The following is a 20886-nucleotide window of genomic DNA, read 5'->3' as shown; positions in this document are numbered from 1 at the left end:
TGCCCGAGCCACCTCAGCTGACCCCTCTCGATGTGGAGGAGCAGCGGCTCTACTCTGAGCTCCTCCCGAGTGACCGAGCTCCTCACCCTATCTCTAAGGGATCGCCCAGCCACTCTGCGGAGAAAGCTCATTTCGGCCGCCTGTATCCGGGATCTTGTCCTTTCGGTCATGACCCAAAGCTCATGACCATAGGTGAGAGTAGGAACGTAGATTGACCGGTAAATCGAGAGCTTCGCCTTGCGGCTCAGCTCTTTCTTCACCACGACAGACCGGTACATCGTCCGCATTACTGTGGAAGCTGCACCGATCCGTCTGTCAATCTCCCGTTCCATCCTTCCCTCACTCGTGAACAAGACCCCAAGATACTTGAACTCCTCCACTTGAGGCAGGAACTCTCCACCAACCTGAAGTAGGCAAGCCACCTTTTTCCGACTGAGGACCATGGCCTCGGATTTGGAGGTGCTGATTCTCATCCCAGCCGCTTCACACTCGGCTGCAAACCGTCCCAGTGCATGCTGAAGGTCCTGGTCTGATGGGGCCAACACGACAACATCATCCGCAAAGAGCAGAGACGAAATCGTGTTGTTCCCAAACCAGACACCCTCCGGCCCCTGGCTGCGCCTAGAAATTCCGTCCATAAAAATTATGAACAGAACCGGCGACAAAGGGCAGCCCTGCCGGAGTCCAACATGCACCGGGAAGAAGTCTGACTTACTGCCGGCAATGCGAACCAAGCTCCTGCTTCGGTCGTACAGGGACCGGACAGCCCTTAGCAAAGGACCCCGGACCCCATACTCCCGGAGCACCCTCCACAGGCCGCCACGAGGGACAAAGTCGAATGCCTTCTCCAAATCCACAAAGCACATGTGGATTGGTTGGGCAAACTCCCATGAACCCTCCAGCACCCTGTAGAGGGTATAGAGCTGGTCCAGTGTTCCACGGCCCGGACGAAAACCGCACTGTTCCTCCTGAATCCGAGGTTCTACTTTTTTTAACACTTTTTAATAAAATATAATTAATAAAAAATATATAAAATAAAAAAAGAATAAGAAATAAAATACTGCTGCAAAGTTCTCCACTAAATAAAATACTCTTAAACCAATATTGGCCATGACGCTAGCTATGGTGATCGGGCCGAATTTTAGGCAGTAGATTTTAGACAGCAGTAACCGAACCCGACCCAAGCCCGACAGGCATAAAGATATGTCCGAGCCCGACCCGAGAGTTAAAATCCCATTTTTTTTCTCATACTATTGACACATGTACGTTTGTTTGTGTGGAAAGCCCGCTTTTATTAAGCAACTGAAAGGCATTTGAAAATGTCAACAGATGAGCACATCAGCGCGCATGGAGAGACACCCCTCGCTGCAGCCTGTAGCTCGATGACGTAGTTGGATGGTCCAATACGTAGTGGATGGAGGTGTGTTTTGGTGACGCCATAGACGCATGCGCAGTAACGATCTCTGGGTTATAATCAGGGTCCGAAATTAACACCCGCCAAGCGCCAAATGCGGGTAGATTTTCCATTTGGCGAGTAAATCTCAAAAGGATCCGCCACGCGGGTGAATGTTCATACCAAAATAGTAATGTAATAAAATGTTTTTAATAAAATGTTTGTCCCGCCATAGTCTTATCTGATCGGTGAGTAGCCGAATGTAGACAAACTGCTGCGCGTGTGACAGGGCGCATGTTTAACTGAAGAACGAGCAGAGAGAGAGAACGAGCCCCGGTCGCACGCGCGCGCTCTCTCTCTCTCAGTGGAGACAGGCGAACATATAAAGGCTTCACCGTCTCCTAAGCGCTGTCTTCAGCATCCGAAATTAACACCCGCCAAGCGCCAAATGCTGGTAGATTTTCCGTTTAGCGAATAAATAATAAAATAAAATGTTCGTACACTCGGGAGGTCGTGAGATATTGCACACGTTACGAGTCAGTTAAACTGATATTCGCTTCAAAGCAGCTGGTACACGGCACGACTGTCCGTGAGCTTTCGCGCTAAACACAAGAGACCGGAGTTTTCAATGTTGCAGGCAATAGCTTCAGATAGAAAATGACAGAAATGTGTGTGAACAGTAATGGACAGATTATGAACAGCTAAATGAACAGTAGCCATTCCTTTCAACATAAAAACGAGAGAGAGAGAGAGAGAGAGAGAGAGATTAAGAGTGTGTGTGTGTGTGTGTGTGTGTGTGTGTGTGTGTGTGTGTGTGTGTGTGTGTGTGTGTGTGTGTGTGTGTGTGTGTAAAATAAAAAAATATATATATATTATAGCCTACATTTCAAATTTTGCTCTGGACAATTTTTTATGTTTGTATTCAACATAAAACCTTATTATCTCAATTAAATGTACTGAAATTAATGTATATGTGACACAAAAAGGCTGTTTATTATTTTGGCCGGTAAAAAATATGCTTGGCTGGTGGATTTTTTCATCTACCAGTCCCCGTGGCAGGTGAGCCAAAAAGTTAATTTCGGACCCTGGTTATAATCGTACTGTCTATGGTTATAATTCGCCTGCGCTGGTAAAGGTGACATGTTTGCTCAATATTGTATTGAGATGATGTTCTAATCTAACCTGTAGTAGTAGTAGTAGCCTACAGTTAAATAGTAATAAGTAATTATTTAGCCTACATAAATGGGATGCTTAAGTTATCCGAGTTTCTCTCTACATACAAAATAGTTAATTTTACAACATTTTAAATCACATGATTTTAAACCTAAATTTGATAGATTAATAGCATGTCCTCACTGCAAGTATTTTTTTTAAATGTGTGTATATAGAACATTTAAAAATAAAGCCATTTTATTTTATTCAGGTCATATTTGCTGTTGAGTGGAAGCAAAAATGAGTGAATAATCTAATTGTCTCTGTAATTTTAAAGGTATGTAAACATCTTACAATACCAGTACACATCCAGGGGAAAATGCAAAAATAATAACAGCATCAAGAAAATAAATCTTGTCAGATGTCAAAAAAAAAAAAAGTGCTTTTGATATTTTGCCTGGTAAGAGTTCATTCTTTAATGGCTACTCGTTTTTCCAGTGATCTGTACATAAGGTTCGTCTTTGCTGTTCAGTGTCTGCAAGACATGTCTATGGAAGCTTGTTTTCCCCACGGAGTGAGAAATAAAAAAGGTAATTTTTTATCTCACTATTCTGAAGTGCGAATTGCGAATTCTCTCAGTCAGAATTGCGTAATATAAAGTCGCAATTGCGTGTTATTAAGTCAGAATTATGAGATATAAACTCGCAATTGCGAGAAATATACTTGAAATTCTGACTTTTTTTCTCAGAATTGCATGTTTATATATCGCAATTCTGACTTTATAATAGGCTACGCAATTGGGAGATAGTCAGAATTGCATGATATAAAGTCGCAATTGCGTGTAAGTCAGAATTGTGAGATATTAAACTAATCTGAGGTAAAAAAAAATAAAACATTTTTGAATAATATTTATTTGACTTTATAACTCGCAATTGCGAGTTTATATACACAATTCTGAGAAAATATGTCAGAATTGGGAGAAAAAAAGTCAGAATTCTGACTTTATAACACCCAATTCTGACTTTATATCTCTCAATTCTGACTTTATAACACGCAATTGAGACTTTATTTCACGCAATTCTGACTTTATATCTCACAATTCTGAGATCTAAAGTCAGTATGCTAAATGTAAACTGTAAAAAGTCGCAATTATTTTTTTAAATGTTTTATTCTGTGGCGGAAAAGAGCTTGCATACTCAAGTGACCATTTATATTTAACTTTATTCTTCTTGGAAGATCAAAGCACGTGCGATTGTTCACCAACTAGTGCTAGTGCGCTAGTGCGCATGCATATATGACGTCACCAAAACACACCACCGCGCATGCGCGTAACAGCGTCCAGTCCACTACGTATTGGACCATCCAGTTACGTCATCGTGCTACAGGCTGCAGCGAGGACCTCTTGCGCATGGAGCAGCAAGCTCTCTTAAAGGGCACCTATTATGACATTTAAAATGTTCCTAATGTTGTTGTGGGAGTCCCCAACAACAGTTTTACATGCATGCAATGACAAAAAACACTTTTGTTTTCGTATAATATGCATTTATTTTTACCTGATTTGCTCACCGACTCCCAAATGATTCGTTCAACGACTCGTTTTTCAAACCCCTCCTTTGCGCGACTCTAATCTGCGTTGATTGGTCAGATGACCCAGCAGTGTTTACAGAGATAATACTTATTTTTAACACGGAGTGCAATGATGCTTTTATCAATTAAATTGTATTATAATAATGATTATAGTCCACTGCTTTATAGTTTGTAGTAAAAAACGAAAAATAAGATAAAGAATTTAATGTTATGTTAGCGAGCATAGCCCAGAGTTCATATTGTAAAAGCACAATCAGTCTTTGTTTGCATTAGCCCGATGCATAAACATAACGTTTTTACAAAAAAAAAAAAATGCAGTTACGTTACTATGAGGTATTACTCTATTCTTTAGACAACTCCGAAAACAACGACAAACACTTCACATATCTCAATACAATTGTCATTGAAGACCTAGAAGCTAAACGGTGCTTACACAACAAACAAAATAATTATTAAGCATGCTACATAAAATATAAAAGCAAAAATTATTAATAACACTTACAGGTTGTGATACGGAGGAGGAAGCTGATGCAAATACACTTGGAACTGAACCTTCCTTCAATATCAGCCAGCTCGCGAATCCAAGTTTGATTGCATTTAAAAAGCAATCGTCTTCAAAATGACGCGAACAAAGCACAAGGCTCGGACTATACTTCTGTGGTATAGTGAATTGTAGCCACTTAGTCTTCAAATGCTCCTCCTTGGGCAGATGAAAAAAGTTTGCTTTTGAGCCGCACTTCAGAACACAGCGTCTCGTCGCCATGATATTTTCCCTGGCCCTGGAGCGCAATAAGTGGGCGTATCATATTCAAATAACTTGACAAGTTGACGTCATCTAGTCATAGAAAAAGCTTCGGTCTTCTAACGATTCATAAAAATGACTCAGAGTCGACTCTCACTTTTGAAAGACAATAACTTTATATACGGTGCACTTTCATATTTCAAACTTTGCAGGATGTTTTTGTTCACTTAGATCTATGTTACACACTACATGAAAGGAAAATTTCAAAATTCCATAATAGGTGCCCTTTAACAAAGGCGCGCTTGCACGCGTTTCGTTGTCACAGCAACATAAACAAATTTCCGCACACAGGAAGACAGATGTTATGGTAATATTTTACATGTATTTGAATCACAAAAACGATTAATCAGATTTAATCAGTGCAACGCGGAGACTTCCGACACTTAATATGTTTGTGTGGAAACTCGGAATTGACGTATGTTCCGCACACAAAACAAGCCTAATTTACGTGAAAGATTGCATTCGGTGCACATGTGAACCGTACCGAAAGTCCTGTACCGAAACGGTCCGGTACGATTACATGTACCGTTACACCCCTACTACACACTACTAACTCATGGGAAAATACAGTCACAAATTGATAATGCAAATTCTAAAGCAGAGGCAGACCTGCCATTAAAATTCAAAAATGTTGAACTGATTGTTATTGGTGTGGTTAGAAAATCAAAGGGCCCATGATTTCTCAACAATGCCTCTAATAACAGACACATTATAAAAACAACCTAGATCTGATGTGTGAACGCTTCAATTACAAAAAAATTACAATTCAACCCTGTCCTGTGACTTAGCCAGCCACACACACGCACACACACACACACACACACCAAACTGTTGTATGACTACACACACACACACAAACAAACACACACACTGTTACAAGGAATGAACGATCTCCATTCTTGTATCATTCCAAAGCCACTCGGAATAGGTGGCTTGCATTGGAAGATTACTGAACAAACAATGATTATTATATGTATTTCTTCATGATTTTTGATTGAATATTATTATTGATATTACATGAATTATTGTTGCATATACCCTACATATTTGTATTTTGACCATTTGACCTACAACAATGTTTTTAGACATTGATTAAATTGAATCTCTGCGTTTGGGGAAATGTTTTACAGATACTTTACATGAAATGGGGTTATAAACCAGCATTTGTTGTTTTGTTGTGATGAAATTTATTAGAGTGTTTCCAGAAACAGTGTAAGAACTTGTTGGATCTTCTTTTGTCCTCCCTTGACCATGTTTCTAAATACATCAATTTAAGGGCTTTTTCCCAGAGACAAATTTGAATCTGACCATATCGATCCTTTGACCAATGACAAATGGATGCTCTTTTAAATCACAGGATCACTGCTACTGAAGTTCATGTCCTGTGTCCTATTTCAGAAAGAGACAGCTGCCCGATTGCTGTCCCACTCGTTTGCTCCCAGATTCAGTGCCTGTTCTTGTGGAGGTATGAAGTGTGTGACGGATGAATTGCACATCTATGAACGGTGAAAGACCATTTGATGGAGCCGCCTCATGCAGGGCTGGATGGTGAACAAAGACTGAACACTGACAAACTGTTATTGCTACAAAGCAACGTCTGAAGATGCAACTGCACACAACAGAAAGCATGTCTCTATGGATTGTGCCACCTTTGGATTCCATGCGTGTGGCCAATGGTGCCAAACGGCGGAGCTGTAAGGTTGGAAATAATCCAAGATTATTTCAAAGCAACAAAGACATTTGCTTTTCTCTCAGACATTTCCAGCACAGCAGTGCTAAGAGTGATATAGGCCTGTAGGCCAGAGATTTGGGACAATAAGAAAGTTGTGATCATCTGATTGGTCAGTTTAAATATCTCACACCTGAGTGTTAGTCACATGGTCGGGGGAAATGACAAAACAGGATTGTAACTGTTCTTCTGGCTCTTTTGTGGGGATGCTGAGCTGGTCTTGAGACAGAGTCTCTCTCTCTCTCTCTCTCTCTCTCTGGTAACATTTTACATTTAAGCTGGGTACAAATGGTTTAAATTATCATTACATTACATCCATGTTGTAACTATTTTAAAGCTACACTGTGTAACTTTTTTAGTTTATTCTTAGCTAAAAACACTTAGTTCTTTCAAAAATATATGTGCTCATTAATGTATATTTACTTCGTTCAAGTAATAAAGTATTCTCGTGAGTGTATAATATGCCATTGAAAATACATACGGGTGAGGGGTTCGAATGCCGGTCGCCATGTTGCCCCTCCATCTTGAAAGTACATTAGCTAAAGAGGGACATACCCGTTAATTCAAGCTTCGCCTTTTAACACTCGATGGCACCGTGACGAATTTGAAGAGGGGGATTGCTTGAGACTGCTATATAAAAACCTGAAAGCCTTTTTGAAAGTCTGTTGCTGATGGAGGATCCCTCTTATTCTCGAGGATATGTATCAGAGTCGCCAAGGAAGCGAAAAAGAGAATTAAGACGGCAACGCAACAGGCAAATCAACAAGACAAATGAGAGTAAACATAAGAGCAGAAAGTTACTCCGTCTTCGACTGGTAAATGAAGAGATACCTTGTTGATCACTCTGACAGTGTTTATATTGCAATAAATAATAACCTACTGAATGTACTGAATTCTATTTGTACAGCATTCAGTTCTACTGAACTGCCGTTCAGTTCAAAATGTGTTGGTTAGTCAGAATTTTTTTTCAGTAAGGATGCATTAAAGTTATCAAAGGTGACATTAAAACATGTGTAATGTTACAAAATATTTCGTTTTTAAATAAATGCTTTTTTTTTTAATTTTGTATTCATTAAAGAATCATGAAAAATTGTATCATAGTTTCCAATAGTTACCTGATAGCTGATGTTAGCAATGAAATGGTAAAAATTGAGAGGAACAGAAACTAATATTCCCTGGATGGTCATACACCTTTTCACCGCTAGATGGGGGTAAAAATCACACAGTGTAGCTTTAAGTGTAAACACAACCTTATAGGCCCTATGCACAGCTGCACTACTTCCTGAACTTAAGCAGGGTCCTTTGTTTCCTGTCTGCCAGGATTGGCCAAACTGATTAATCCAGGTGTGTCTGACCAACAACAATAATCAGACACACCTGGATTAATCAGTTTGGCCAATCCTGGCAGACAGGAAACAAAGGACCCTGCTTAAGTTCAGGAAGTAGTGCAGCTGTGCATAGGGCCTATTGCACATTGAACCTTTTTAATTCATGCACTGTAATCCCTGAAATTGTTTTAATTCAAACTACTTAGGTACAATAAACATAAACTCCAAAATGTTTGCACAATTACTCCATGTTTTTCGTTTGTTGTACGATTTGCATGATACTTTTCATTCTATTGAATTGTTTAAATTGAATGTACCTAACTTAGCTTATTTTAGTCTGTTGTCAATGCAACGCAATACAAGGAAGCTGTTGATTGGCTCTTTGAACTGACGTCAGACACGGATGCACTGCAGCGTGCATTTTCATCAACGTTTGCTGGTGAGTGAGTATGGCCAGAGAATGTCTAAAGCCGCGTTTCCACCGAAATTACCCGGAACAATTTGTCCCAGGAACTTTTTTCCCAGGAACTTTTTTTGCCCCAGACCGGTTGCTTTCTGCGTTTACACCGCGGTCTAAAGTAACGGGAAGATTATAAACTGCGCGCGTCTGCTCCTCCCAGTCTGCGACGCACAGTAATCAGTTTTGAGCTCCACATTTATAATAAGTATGGAGGAGATTAAAACTGTGCTGCAGTTGTGTTTGTGATGTATTGCGGACATTGAATGTGAGATGGCTGGGACGAACGCGCAGAAAATTTCCTGTTACACAAATTTACGTAACCTCGTCGTCGTTCCAGCGGTGTTTAAAAAAAACTAATTTAATTTCATATTTGCAGACGGACAACTCTTGCGCATGAAGCCACGAACCGCAATAGATTTTTTAAAATGCCGGTTAAAATAGAATGCTGCGTGGAGTCATCCAGTCAAAATGCGGCGTGAACACAACCAATCAGCATGTTCAGCGCACAAGTCCCACCCCCGAAAGTTCCTGAACTTTGAAAAAGTACTACCTCGCCAGCAGGGACTTTCTGAGGGGGAAATATTTACCCGGAACTTCATTTAGACCCTGGTTCCTGCGGTGTAAACACACCGAGTACCACCCCAAAGTTCCTAGTTCCTGGGGAAAGTTCCCGCGGTGGAAACACGGCTTCATAAGGGGAGAAGGTTCACTCGCACTACACTTCCGGATTCTGACTGGTTGCAGTTCCACTCTGATTCCATATGAGGGCGCTCACAGGACGAGTGCAGAATGAATGGTGGTCTATGGAGCTATACCCCTCAAAATCCACTTTTCTCAAGATATAATTTTTTGTCTAGTAATTTGAATGTTGTATTCGAAAGGAGATGCAAAGAAATTGCTTATTGCTGGGTGTTAGATTTTTTAGAGTCACTTATTTGCTTTAAAAAGTCTTTCAAAATGTCAATGACGTCATACACATCATACGACCAGAGATACTGCTTTACGGCAATCCTTCAGTCACTTTGGTGTTTTCTCGCTCTGCACTTTCTTTTCTCTCGAGGCATCGCCAGCACAGCTGACACAGGTAAACACACGTGCTATAAGAGTTTCTGCTAGAATACATTCTGTTCCTGCTTCGGATGCCATGATGCCATCAAGCGGTATCTCTGGTCGTAACCAGTCATTCACTGACCAATCAGCGTTCGTTAGCAGAATGCTAGCGTGTTATGGGCAACAACAACTCAACCTGTAAGAAATCGAAAGGACATAAGTACTCGTTCATTCAATTTTCGACCTATAACCCATGTTGAACTTGCCAAACCTACAATCAAATCTGAGATTTCTCAACGGCAATCGGCTGAAAGGGACAAATTTAGCCGTCTAGCCCCATAGACTCCCATTCATTTTGCACTCGGGCGATCGCCCCCAGTGGAACTCTGGTGGAACTACAACCAAAAATTCGGTACAATAGGACTTAATAGGGAGTGAACAGGCTCTCCGTAGACGGGCTCTGGTATGGCTTTACATTTTGGTCTGAAACAGCGAATACATTATAAAGCATCGATAAATGCGATGTATAACATTTAGCCAGTAAAACTAAATGTAAGTTAAGGCTGTGTTTACACGTTCGCCATCGTGTTGTAACCGACACTTTTATATACGACATGCTCTGTGGGATCGTCGCATTTAAAATCTAATGCTTAACCTTGTTTGATCAATAATTCTTATTAAACAAATGAACGAAAACGTCGTCAGTTGTGTAAAACTATATCTTTTTTCGATGGTGTTTTTGCATCTTGGCTGATTGCCATTTTAGAAATGTTTAAAATGGCTTAAATACAGCGCAACTTTATCCTTAACTCATTAGGCCTAACGTTACCTATCTTTATAAATAATTATTCATTTTAGAAGTTTTTACATTTCTTTATGAGTGAAGTATTAAACAAAATAGCTTAAATTGAAATTCGACTGCCCACAAGAAATACTAGCCCATGTAAAGTTGTCTTAAAAAAAATGCAACCTCGTGCTCATCAGCCTGGTGTTAGCTAGCTAATACATTCCAGTTAATGCCAGTCTATTGTATCGATATGCTAAATAAATAAATGGATAGCTAGATAGTACTTTATTTTGGATATAAATGTAGTAGATTACAGATCAAAATATATATTTTCTCTTGTTATCATGTAAAAAGCAATCTAATGTTTTTTTGTTACTCTGCAGATTCAAAGCAAGGCTAATCAAGATGATCTGGAATTGTAAGTATTGCATATTTGCTTGTGACAAAAGGGGATACTTGATGAAAAAAAAACCTGATGCCATCTTTATTAATCAGAAGACATGACTTTATTCCCATCAGACATGACTCCTTGAGGAGAAAAGATGTTGTGATCAACAAGCCTCCTGTAGCCAACTACTTCAAGGTTGGCCAGAACTTTTTAGAGAAAGTCAGGTAAAGGGAAATGCCTATGTTTGCAACATTTGTACTGAAATGAGTATTGATAAACATGATGGTTAGATGTTAATTTGAAATTTGTTCATTTTTGACAGTTCTCTTAACAAATGCTTTTTTCCTTTACTATTTCAGGTGTATCAAGAATTTAACCGGGTGGCTGCCTGGCTGGGAAGAACCTAAAGCAAGAATTTTATGGGTCTCTTGATCGTCACTGTCCTCAACTGATTCAGGTCAAAGAGAGGTCTCACCGGGCAGATGTTGAGCGATCTTCTGCAACAAGCCAAGGTTTGTACATTTAAGTTGATGCCATTGTTTGCTTAATTTTAAAATGCAGTCTGATATGATTTTTTTTTTGTTAGTTTTATCCAAAAATGAAAATTCTGTCATTAATTTCTCACTCATATGCCGTTCCACACCTGTAAGACCTTCCTTCATCTTCAGATCACAAATGAAGAAGATATTTTTAGATATCGTTCTATAGACTGCAATTTAACCTCCACTTTCAAGGTCCAGTAAGATAGTAAAGAAATTGTTAAAATAGTCAACTATAGTAGTTCAACCTTAAAGGATTAAAGACATGAACATCTTGGATGACATGGGGGTGAGTAAATTATCAGGACATTTTTATTTGAAAGTGAATTAATCATTTAATATTATGAAGCGACGAGAACACTTTTTGTGCACAAAAATAACGACTTTATTTAACAAAATCCTTTCTTGTGTCATTCTCTTATAATGTTTACATCCAGTGCTTCCAGGTTCTCTACATCAATAATGAGTCGACATTCTGATGTATAACCTGGAAGCTCTGAATATAAACAGTGTATGAGAATGACACAGAAGAGAGGATTTTGTTGAATAAAGTAGTTATTCGTTTTGTGTAGTATTCTTGTCTCTTCATAACATTAAGGTTTAACCACTGCAGGCACTTCAACAGTTTTAACAATGTCTTGTCTTTAGTACCTTTCTGGACCTTGAAAGTGCTGGTTAAATTGCTGTTTATGGACAAGTCAGATACCTCTCAGATTTCATCAAAAATATCTTAATTTGTGTTCTGAAGATGACCAAAGGTCTTACAGGTGTAGAACAAAATAAGGGGGAGTAATTAATGAAATAATTTTTATTTTGGGGTATACTAACCCTTTAAGACTGTTAAGTAACAGTCAAAAGTATAAATTAAATAAAATTGCCTTCCTTTCATGTTGACAAGTAATACAATGTTTTCTCTGCAACCACCACACCTCAGACCTCTGATCTCGTTGACATGCGATGTGTTGCCATGAGAGGGCTTCCAGTACTTCTTGGTGATGACCCAACCGAGTTCTTCAAAGCATGCTTTGTAAGTATTAATAATGCATTTTTACTGCCATATGTTTATTATAATGTTTTCAGCTGGAAATATGTAAACCTTACAGTGCATTTATGTTTGTAAGAACAATAATAAAAAAAATCAGTTCAAATAAATGATTGTTATCCGTCCTTATTTGTAATGCAGATGTATTTAAATTTAATCATTTACAGTAAATAGCTATATTTAAAGTTTTGGGTTTTGTCTACTCACAACATTCATCCAGATTGTTCTCTGTGCATAAGCCCTTACAGGTTGATTGAACTTAAAAAATTTATGGAAACTCGTTGCCCTAAAAAAGTTAATTTTGTATTGTTGAAACAACAGCACAATTTAAGTTTAATATACCTACAATTTCAAATGCACTGCATTAAAAACTGTTAGTTCAATGAACTAAAAGTTTTCAATTAAATGCATTTGAAATCTTAAGTACATTAAACTAAAAATGTGCAGTAGTTTCAACAATACAAAATTAACTTTTTTAGGGCAACGAGTTTCCATTCATTTTTTAAGTTCAATCAACCTGTAAGGGCTTACAGTGTGGAGTCAGATGAAAACGAGATAATTGCATATGAGAACATGTGTCTTATTTAACCAAATGTGACCCGTCACGGAAAGTAGGGACACAAGTCGGCAGCACAACTTTCGAGCAAAATGAGAAAGAAGCGTTTTTTTCCAAAATGGGTGATTTTCGCTTTTTTGCAGAATCTGTTAGTTGAGATCACGAAGAAGCCTTTCCATGTTATAGGTATCAGTATTGGTATATTTAAAAGTGTACATTTTTAGGTTGAAATCGGCTTGTTTTGTGAGATTATAGCTCGCAGTATGGGCGTGTCATTGTCTGCGTGTATTTCCATACTGGATAAGCCGGCTTTTGTTTCTTTTGTTATTGCCCCCACCCTCCAAGGGAACAGCATGGTAGGACTGGGTGATATATCGATATAAAAAATATATTGATATATTTTGAAATGGGATATGGAATTAGACCATATCCCATATATCGATATAGTTCAAATTTGCACTGTGATCCTTGCTGCAAGCAGTCTGAGTGCTTTTGTAGCAGTCTGCATCTCAACAGCCCAGTGTACAACGCGACAAATACTCACATTAAATGTTTACGCAGAGGAACAGGACACTGCAGTTCTCAAAAGTTCATTATTTGCATGTGCGAATTTGCATTAGCCTTGCCGGTTAAACATGTCATTCGCTGCTGATGCGCTGTTCTAACATGTGCTTATCTGAGCGCAAACAGCCGACGCGCGCATGCACTAAAAGCCTGTCTAACAGCGCCTGGATACTGGACTAAGTTATCTTTCGAGTCTTTTTGAGCTAATACTGTCAAATACACTCAAGGTTTACATAAAGAAAGATGGTTATGTCTAAACTGAAAGCAAACTGAGAGAAATCTGCTTGTCATATGCGTACATATTAGATGCGCGCTTTCAGGTCTTAAAGAGACAGTAGCCCTAATAGTAAACATGATGCCGCTTGTCCTTAAAGGGATTGTTCACCCAAAAATAAACATTTTGTCATTCTTTACTCACTCTAATGTTGTTCCAAACCTGTATTAATTTATTTATTGTGCTGAACACAAAAGAAGATATTTTGAAGAATGTGGGTAACCAGACAGTTGCTGGTCCCCATTGACTTCCATAGGAAATAAATATACTATAGAAGTCACTGGGTTACATCAACTGTTTGGTTACCTATATTCTTCCAAATAACTTCAACAGAAGAAATAAACTTATTCAGGTTTAAAACAACTTGAGACAGTAAATGATGACAATTAAACATTTGGGGATAACTATCCATTTAATGTTAATAAAACAACAAAACACAGAGGACATCACACACTCTTGACTGAGAACTTTAATAGTAACTTTAATAAGAATCAATGTATAATTTATACAGTGAAGTCCATATTTGGCTTTGACTTTGACTGAACATTTGCGGAAAAAATATCGGGATATATATCATATATCGATATTCAGCCTAAATATATCGGGATATGACTTTTGGTCCATATCGCCCAGCCCTACAGCGTGGCTACTTATTATGCAGCGCTCTGGCCGGCTCTATCTGATATCAAAAGAGTTGCCTATACAGTTTTATTGGTAGATGCTAAGAGACATTTATTTATATATTACCTGTTTGCAAACTTTTTTTTTTCTTTGATGGCATATTTTCCTGACCTTTTTGCTCCCCCCTGTGCTTTACAGCCTTGGGGTACAAAATTGCCCCTTAAATGGTACAAAGTTATAAGGTACAATTTTGTACTCATTAAAGGTACAAACAGGGTAGCCTACCACCACGGCCACTTGTACCCTAAAAGGTACCGTTTTGTACTTTTTTTTCTGACAGTGTAGATGCACAACATTCAAGTTCACGCTCCTACTGAGCATAATGTACAATACACTATTACTATATAGGCTAAGCATTTATAAAATTCACTTAATTTAAATGATTATATGATTTTAAGAAGATGCAGTATTACATACAGAATCAAAAGAAGAGTCAAAATTAGACTTTTTCATTTTTTCTTGTAAATCTATTGAAAATGTTACAAGTTCATGAGATAGTTACCTTCATGACCCTATAAGCATAGGCCTAGCTGCTTTATGTCCAGGGAAAAGGATACAGAGGTGTCAGCTGGTTGAACAAGCAAGATATCTTAATAAAATCATCAGAGTAAAATAAGCCTTATAAGTGTTTTATATATAATAAAATAGATCCATTATGAAAATATATATTCAGATAAATAAATACACCTTGTTAATGTTTTAAATTACTTTGCAAATTAATTTGTTTATTTTAGGTAGCCTAGCTACTTTAACTTAATCTACATCTGTTGTTATTTGTGATTACAACTCATGACAACACACTAAAGACACTATACAGTAAAGTTGAGAAGAATTTTTTACACGTCTTCTGAAGTGCGCTGATAAGTCTATTCATCCTATGAAACCGAATGTCCCATGTTAACATGCGTGGTTTCTGAGCTTGACACTAAAGTATAAACTTCTTTGAAATTGCGTAAAATACGCAGGAATATACACTGCAAAACCAAAGTGCTTTACTCGCATACCAGTGGTGATCCGTGAAATAGGGCATGAATCTGATGGAAGTCCAGGTAAAACTATCTGCGTGCACGCGCGCGTCCCCAGACAACATGATATACCCAGTTGATCAGTAACGTTAGGCCTAACACCAGTGTCACAGAGTGAAACCGAAAGTGTTCAAAATAAACAGAAATCGAGCACTTACCGCAAATTAGTAGAAAAATCTGCAAGAAATTGACAATCCTCATTGTGATGTTGAAGATTCCAGCAAAATCAGATTTCGATGGATATTATTAATACTCGTTCTATGTTTCTGAACCGCACCCACTCGACTGACAGCGACGATTGTTTACAAAATCCTCTAAATACAGAAATATCTTTATACCGACTGTTACAATACTGACTTAATAATTTTCGTGATGATTCATATGCTACTAAAAGAAGAAGAACATTTTCGTTTCCAAATCTGAAAGACTACAGCTAAGCGCAGAAGACTCGTAACGGATTTCTTCTTTCTTCTTCTTCTTCTTCTTTGATTGGAGGCTCGCATTCTAAAATAGTGCATTACCGCCATCTACTGTGGGTTATGAATAATACTCAGGCTTCAGACTTGCTTTATGCAAGCACTATATAGGATAAATCACAGGATTTACCATATTATACTTTATCGTCACAAAATGATCCCACCCACAAATAGTCTATAAATAGGCTGTCTTTGAGTTCACATGAACAACAGTTAAATTACTCGTCAGGCTACAGAAAAACACCATAATTCCTCCGTTCAATTAGGCCGAAGACATCGAGAGTCACGCAGAACTAACCCCCAGCCACAACACATAATGAATACCTTACGGACTGAACATGGACTGATCTTTTGCACACTAAGACACAGCTAAGAATGTACTTTTTAAAAGAAACTGCTTGTTTTTAATGTCAATAACAAAATGCTAAAAATGTTTTATAGGCCTTCTGCTTTTATTGAACGTGTTTTAACTTGCTGTATTATCTGTTGGTTCGGAAATGCCACTGAATCACAGAAAAAGATAATCAGAAAAACAGTTACTGCATGCCAGCAAGTTACTTAACACTACAGAGCATTGAACAGAATGGTGAGAGGCCAATAACATTGTATGTGATTACACACACCTATTGGCATCTCATTTTAAACTACTGCCATCTGGGCTTCGTTTCTGCCCACCCCTTATGACCAAGAACAGATCAAAATTATATTTTGTACCACAAGCCATAAAAGCCTTAAATCAGTCGAAATAAGATAGATGTCCAGCTGGCCTGGTCAGACCCAAGGGTGTATGTAATTGTATTGCATTGTATTGTATTTGTTTGTGTCATCTGATGTCATGTCATGAAGTGCCTTGTGACTGCCCCCCAAACTCAATTGCCCATCGGGGACAATAAAGTTATCTACTACACAGAATGGATTTCAAGAACTTCGCACGCAGATCATGGCCTTCAACGTTTATATTTTTTTTCTACCAATCTAATACTTAATAGTACTTAATATGTACTAAACATGATTGGAATTTGCACCGCAGCGCCACAACACCTTGATGCTCATGACAAGAATAATATCTTTATTGAAGTGAATTAGGTTAAAATCAGCCGTCATGGATGAATTAATTATATGTTTGCTATTTTACACATAGTAATCCACGAAGATCACATTACACAAAACTGAAATTGCACGTCAAAATAACACATTGTCAATATTTTTTGAGAACCCCCAAAATTTCACAAATCACGTTTTCAGGGGAGCCCATGTTTTACTAAGGGGAGCTCCCTTAGCTCCCCACATAGCCTACTCAAAAGATGTAAAAAAATAAAAAAAAGTAAAAAAAGTAATAAATAAATAAAAATACAATAAATGACAATAATCAGCCCCTATTTGAAGTACCACCTATTAATACATTCCTACCATTAATACTATAAAGTTCCATCTATAATTAAGAAACCGTCATGCATCCACACTATTTTTCTTCAAGTAAAGCATTTAGTTATAGGGGCTTTTATTTTGTAGTTCTGGTGCTCCCCTACACGGAAAATCCGCTTTAGCTGCCTGCAATGAGATCAAAGGCGGATATTCGACGCTCGTGTGCATTGTTGCTGATACATTGGACGCAAATTTAATTATTTTAATTTAAAATTAACACGAATAACAACTGCTTATTTTAATTCCCCTAAAAGACATGTGTTTTCCATACATTTTCAGTTTAATGAAAGGTTTATGTATATATATATAGGCTATATATATTTATAGGCCTAGCCTATATATAAATTTTTTTTATGGTCTATGATATCGCCTATATCGATCCTTCAGACTCTTTGGAAATATTCACACATAATTTATACATGACATGACATGATATCAGCATTTTGGAGAGAACATAATTCAATTGTTTAGAGCAATAAGCATTAAGCTGTGTCGTCAGCAAATGATTTCCTCTGTAACGTAGAGGAAATAGAGTTTGTCTATTCACACTGCCTGCAGTTTCACTAGACTAACAGAGCAGCAGCACTATCTCCTTCAGCTCTTTGTTGCTTTATTACGAAATGTTCAACGTTTATGACATTTATGTTGTGTTTTGCGGTTTTTATTTTATTTATTGTTGTTGTATTACTGTTGTTATTTGAAACCGTTCAACGAAATGCAAAAATATATATATTACATGTTTGTATTCTTCTGTATGAGCTTATGGAGTTTGAATGGTAAGTAGGCTATTTTATTCTGTTGTTATTATTATTATTATTATTAGGGGAGAGCGGGGCACAACGCGGGGCTAGTTGTAACGCACTTGTTTTAAATACATCCACACATGCCAGCATGATTTTTAGGGTATTTTAACCATAGCAAAAGTAAATTTCTTACTTATGTTAATTTTTCATCTCTTTTTTTGTGTTTATTTAAAATTAGACAAATCTGATATTATTTTAATCTCCAATATGTTATTTAACAGTTGATATGGTTATTTAATGCTTCGCTATTATTATTATTCGCTATCGCAGGGTTTAAATCCCAGTTGCCCAGGCGGGGCATGTTGTCACACTGCGTTACGAGCCCCTATTAGAACGGTGCTTTTCTATTCAATACTTTTATGAATTCTATTGAGAAAACATGAGAAAAATTTAAATAAAAACTGAGAGTCAATGTTCCGAAATTATTAATTATTATTTGAACTATGCTGTATAGCTGTGTTTTCCGGTGTGTTGGTTTTCAAACTCAAAAGTTCTTTATTTTTAATTATTAAAAAATTCCATTATTTAATATGAAAAAGTTAATAATTGTATTTTATTGAGAAAATATTTTAGTTTGCCCTGATATTTTTTTGTAGATCAGATAGCATTTTAAGCTGTCATATGGTGATGTTACAATGTGCTCCTCATATGTTACAATGTGCTCCACGGGGCATGTTGTCACTTTTAACTTCCATTCTTTCGGGGTACATCAAGAAAAAAGTATATACTGTATTAATAAAACAAAACCACACAATTGTACTACATGTGTGAAATTAATGTGAGAAAAAATAAATACTCTAAACCGTAGATTTACACAAACTGAGAAAGTCAAAAAGCGTTACGTTGTGCCCCGCTCTCCCTTATTTCCATCATTCATTTTCATGTTTTATCAATACTCAAATATCTTTGTTCCTTTTTTCTTTTCTTTTTTTCTTTTTCTCATCCATTGACATCATTGTAATTAGTGAAGAGTTGTTTTACAATGACACATTCTAAATAGTTTAAATAGACAAAAACTCCAAATGTGGTAAATCTCCAAATTCTGATGAAATGTTTCTGTTTGTTGATCAGGAGTGTTTGGTGTTGATGCAGTGAAGACAGAGTCAGTGACTGAGGGAGAATCTGTCACTCTAAACCCTGATACTGAAATACAGACAGATGATCAGATCGAGTGGAGGTTTGGATCTAAAGACATTCTCATAGCTAAAATCTACGGGAAAGACTATAAGACTGTGTTTTATAATGATAGTGTTGATGGGAGATTCAGAGACAGACTGAAACTGGATAAAACCGGATCTCTGAGCATCACAAACACCAGCACCACAGACTCTGGACTTTATAAAGTCACCAGCACCAGATCAGAGACGCCGCTCAACACATTCAATCTTACTGTCTATGGTGAATAGAGAATTACTTACCCTGTTTTATATACTGTACATCCTTTGACAGTATAATTATAAAATGACAGGCAATTCTGTGATGATACATTCATGCATTTTATGTTCTCTTAATTAAATATTTTAATAATCAACATTTTATGCATTTTTTTCTCTCTGCTACTTTAATTCAATTTTAAATATCAATGAACTGACAAATAGTAGCACTTTATACTGAATTATATTTATACTCTCATTGTTTTCCAGCTTGTCTGCCTGTTCCTGTCATCACCAGAGACTCTTCACAAAATTCATCATCATCATCATCATCATCATCATCATATTGTTCATGGGTGTGTTCAGTGGTGGATGTGACTCATGTGATTCTCTCCTGGTACAAAGGAAACAGTTTATTATCCAGCATCAGTGTGTCTGATCTCAGCAGAAACCTTTCATTACATCTGAAGTGTCTGGATGATTCCTACAGCTGTGTGCTGAACAATCCCATCAGCAACCAGACCACACACCTCAACAACACTCGACTCTGTCAGCCATGTTCAGGTATATAAGCAGCACTATTTTTTCGCCCCACAAAATAAACAAGTCATATTTCTATTTTAACATTGATCATTTCTTGTCTCACAAGACAGTATCCACTGCTGTAGTTTTACTGAAGCTGTGATCCGATTGGCTCTCTCTGCTCTGGTGGGCGTGGCTACTGTTGCTGTTCTGGTTTATGACATCAGATCCAGAAGTCTTCAACAGAAGAAGAGCGAGCAAACGCCATCATTAAACTCTGATTAATCAGACACTCAGGAAGGTGGAGATGCTTTATCTCTCTTTTTTTAGTTTTCATTTTAATTGCATTCTGTTGTATTATTGTAAGATGAATTGCAGACTCAAAGACTCCTGCTCAGTCCGAAAATTAACTCTACATCTTTAATTATCTGAATAAAAGGTTTAGGGAGATTATTACTATTTGTGTTTGTTGACAGAGTGTTAACTTCTTTTTTATTGGTTTATTAGAATATGAAAGAATCTAGTGATTTCATCATTCAGTTATATATGACAGCACAGAATAATGTAATTCTATGAAACATTCGTTGTAAGCCATGATAATTATTCAGTATATTTCATTTAATTTGTGTGATTTTTTTTGTTGTTGTATAGTTAAATGTATGTTATTGTGAATGCTTTGTCATGTTGGGTTTTTGATCTCTTGTTTTTTGCTTCTCTGTCTTAATCTCTCCATGTGGTGATGTTTTTAGTGTGAACAGACAGCCTTTAATAAGTTATTTCCCTTGAATAAACAAACTATTAGTTATATTTGATATAATGTTTAGTTTTACGTTAGAATACATTTTTAATTGCTATTTTAGATCAAATGCACGTTTTAAAGTGTTTATGATTTTTTCTTATAAATAAAACAATAAATCACTCAAAAGTGTT

The 20886-nt window shown here is 37.3% G+C and overlaps 2 protein-coding genes across 6 annotated transcripts in view; one reads left to right on the top strand and one right to left on the bottom strand.

Moving 5' to 3' along the window:
• LOC306987680 (uncharacterized protein) overlaps window positions 1-15868 on the bottom strand; it is a 125292-nt gene extending 109424 nt beyond the window's left edge. For both annotated transcript variants that reach the window (XM_079592170.1, XM_079592171.1), the window contains exon 1: window positions 15516-15868. In XM_079592170.1, coding sequence (XP_079448296.1) covers window positions 15516-15558 — 43 coding nt within the window. In that variant the 5' untranslated portion in view covers window positions 15559-15868. The remainder of the gene's footprint in view (window positions 1-15515) is intronic.
• Window positions 15869-17373: 1505 nt separating this feature from the next.
• Window positions 17374-20886, top strand: LOC306988474 (uncharacterized protein). Of its 4 annotated transcripts, none has more exons than XM_079593476.1 (5): window positions 17374-18034; window positions 19133-19238; window positions 19311-19459; window positions 19705-19998; window positions 20084-20884. In XM_079593476.1, exons 1-5 carry the CDS (start codon window positions 17974-17976, stop codon window positions 20239-20241), a joined length of 768 nt encoding a protein of 255 aa, XP_079449602.1. In that variant the 5' UTR covers window positions 17374-17973; the 3' UTR covers window positions 20242-20884. The 4 variants fall into 4 exon arrangements, with proteins under 4 accessions (XP_079449602.1, XP_079449603.1, XP_079449604.1 ...); XM_079593478.1 differs by having other exon boundaries at window positions 17383-18034; window positions 20088-20877; XM_079593477.1 differs by having other exon boundaries at window positions 19133-19459; window positions 20088-20877.

This window comes from Phoxinus phoxinus (genome assembly GCF_949152265.1).
Source record: "Phoxinus phoxinus genome assembly, chromosome: 20".
Classification (NCBI taxonomy): domain Eukaryota; kingdom Metazoa; phylum Chordata; class Actinopteri; order Cypriniformes; family Leuciscidae; genus Phoxinus; species Phoxinus phoxinus.
The sequence above is the reverse complement of the archived record's forward strand: the minus strand, read 5'-3'. Positions and strand labels throughout refer to the sequence as shown.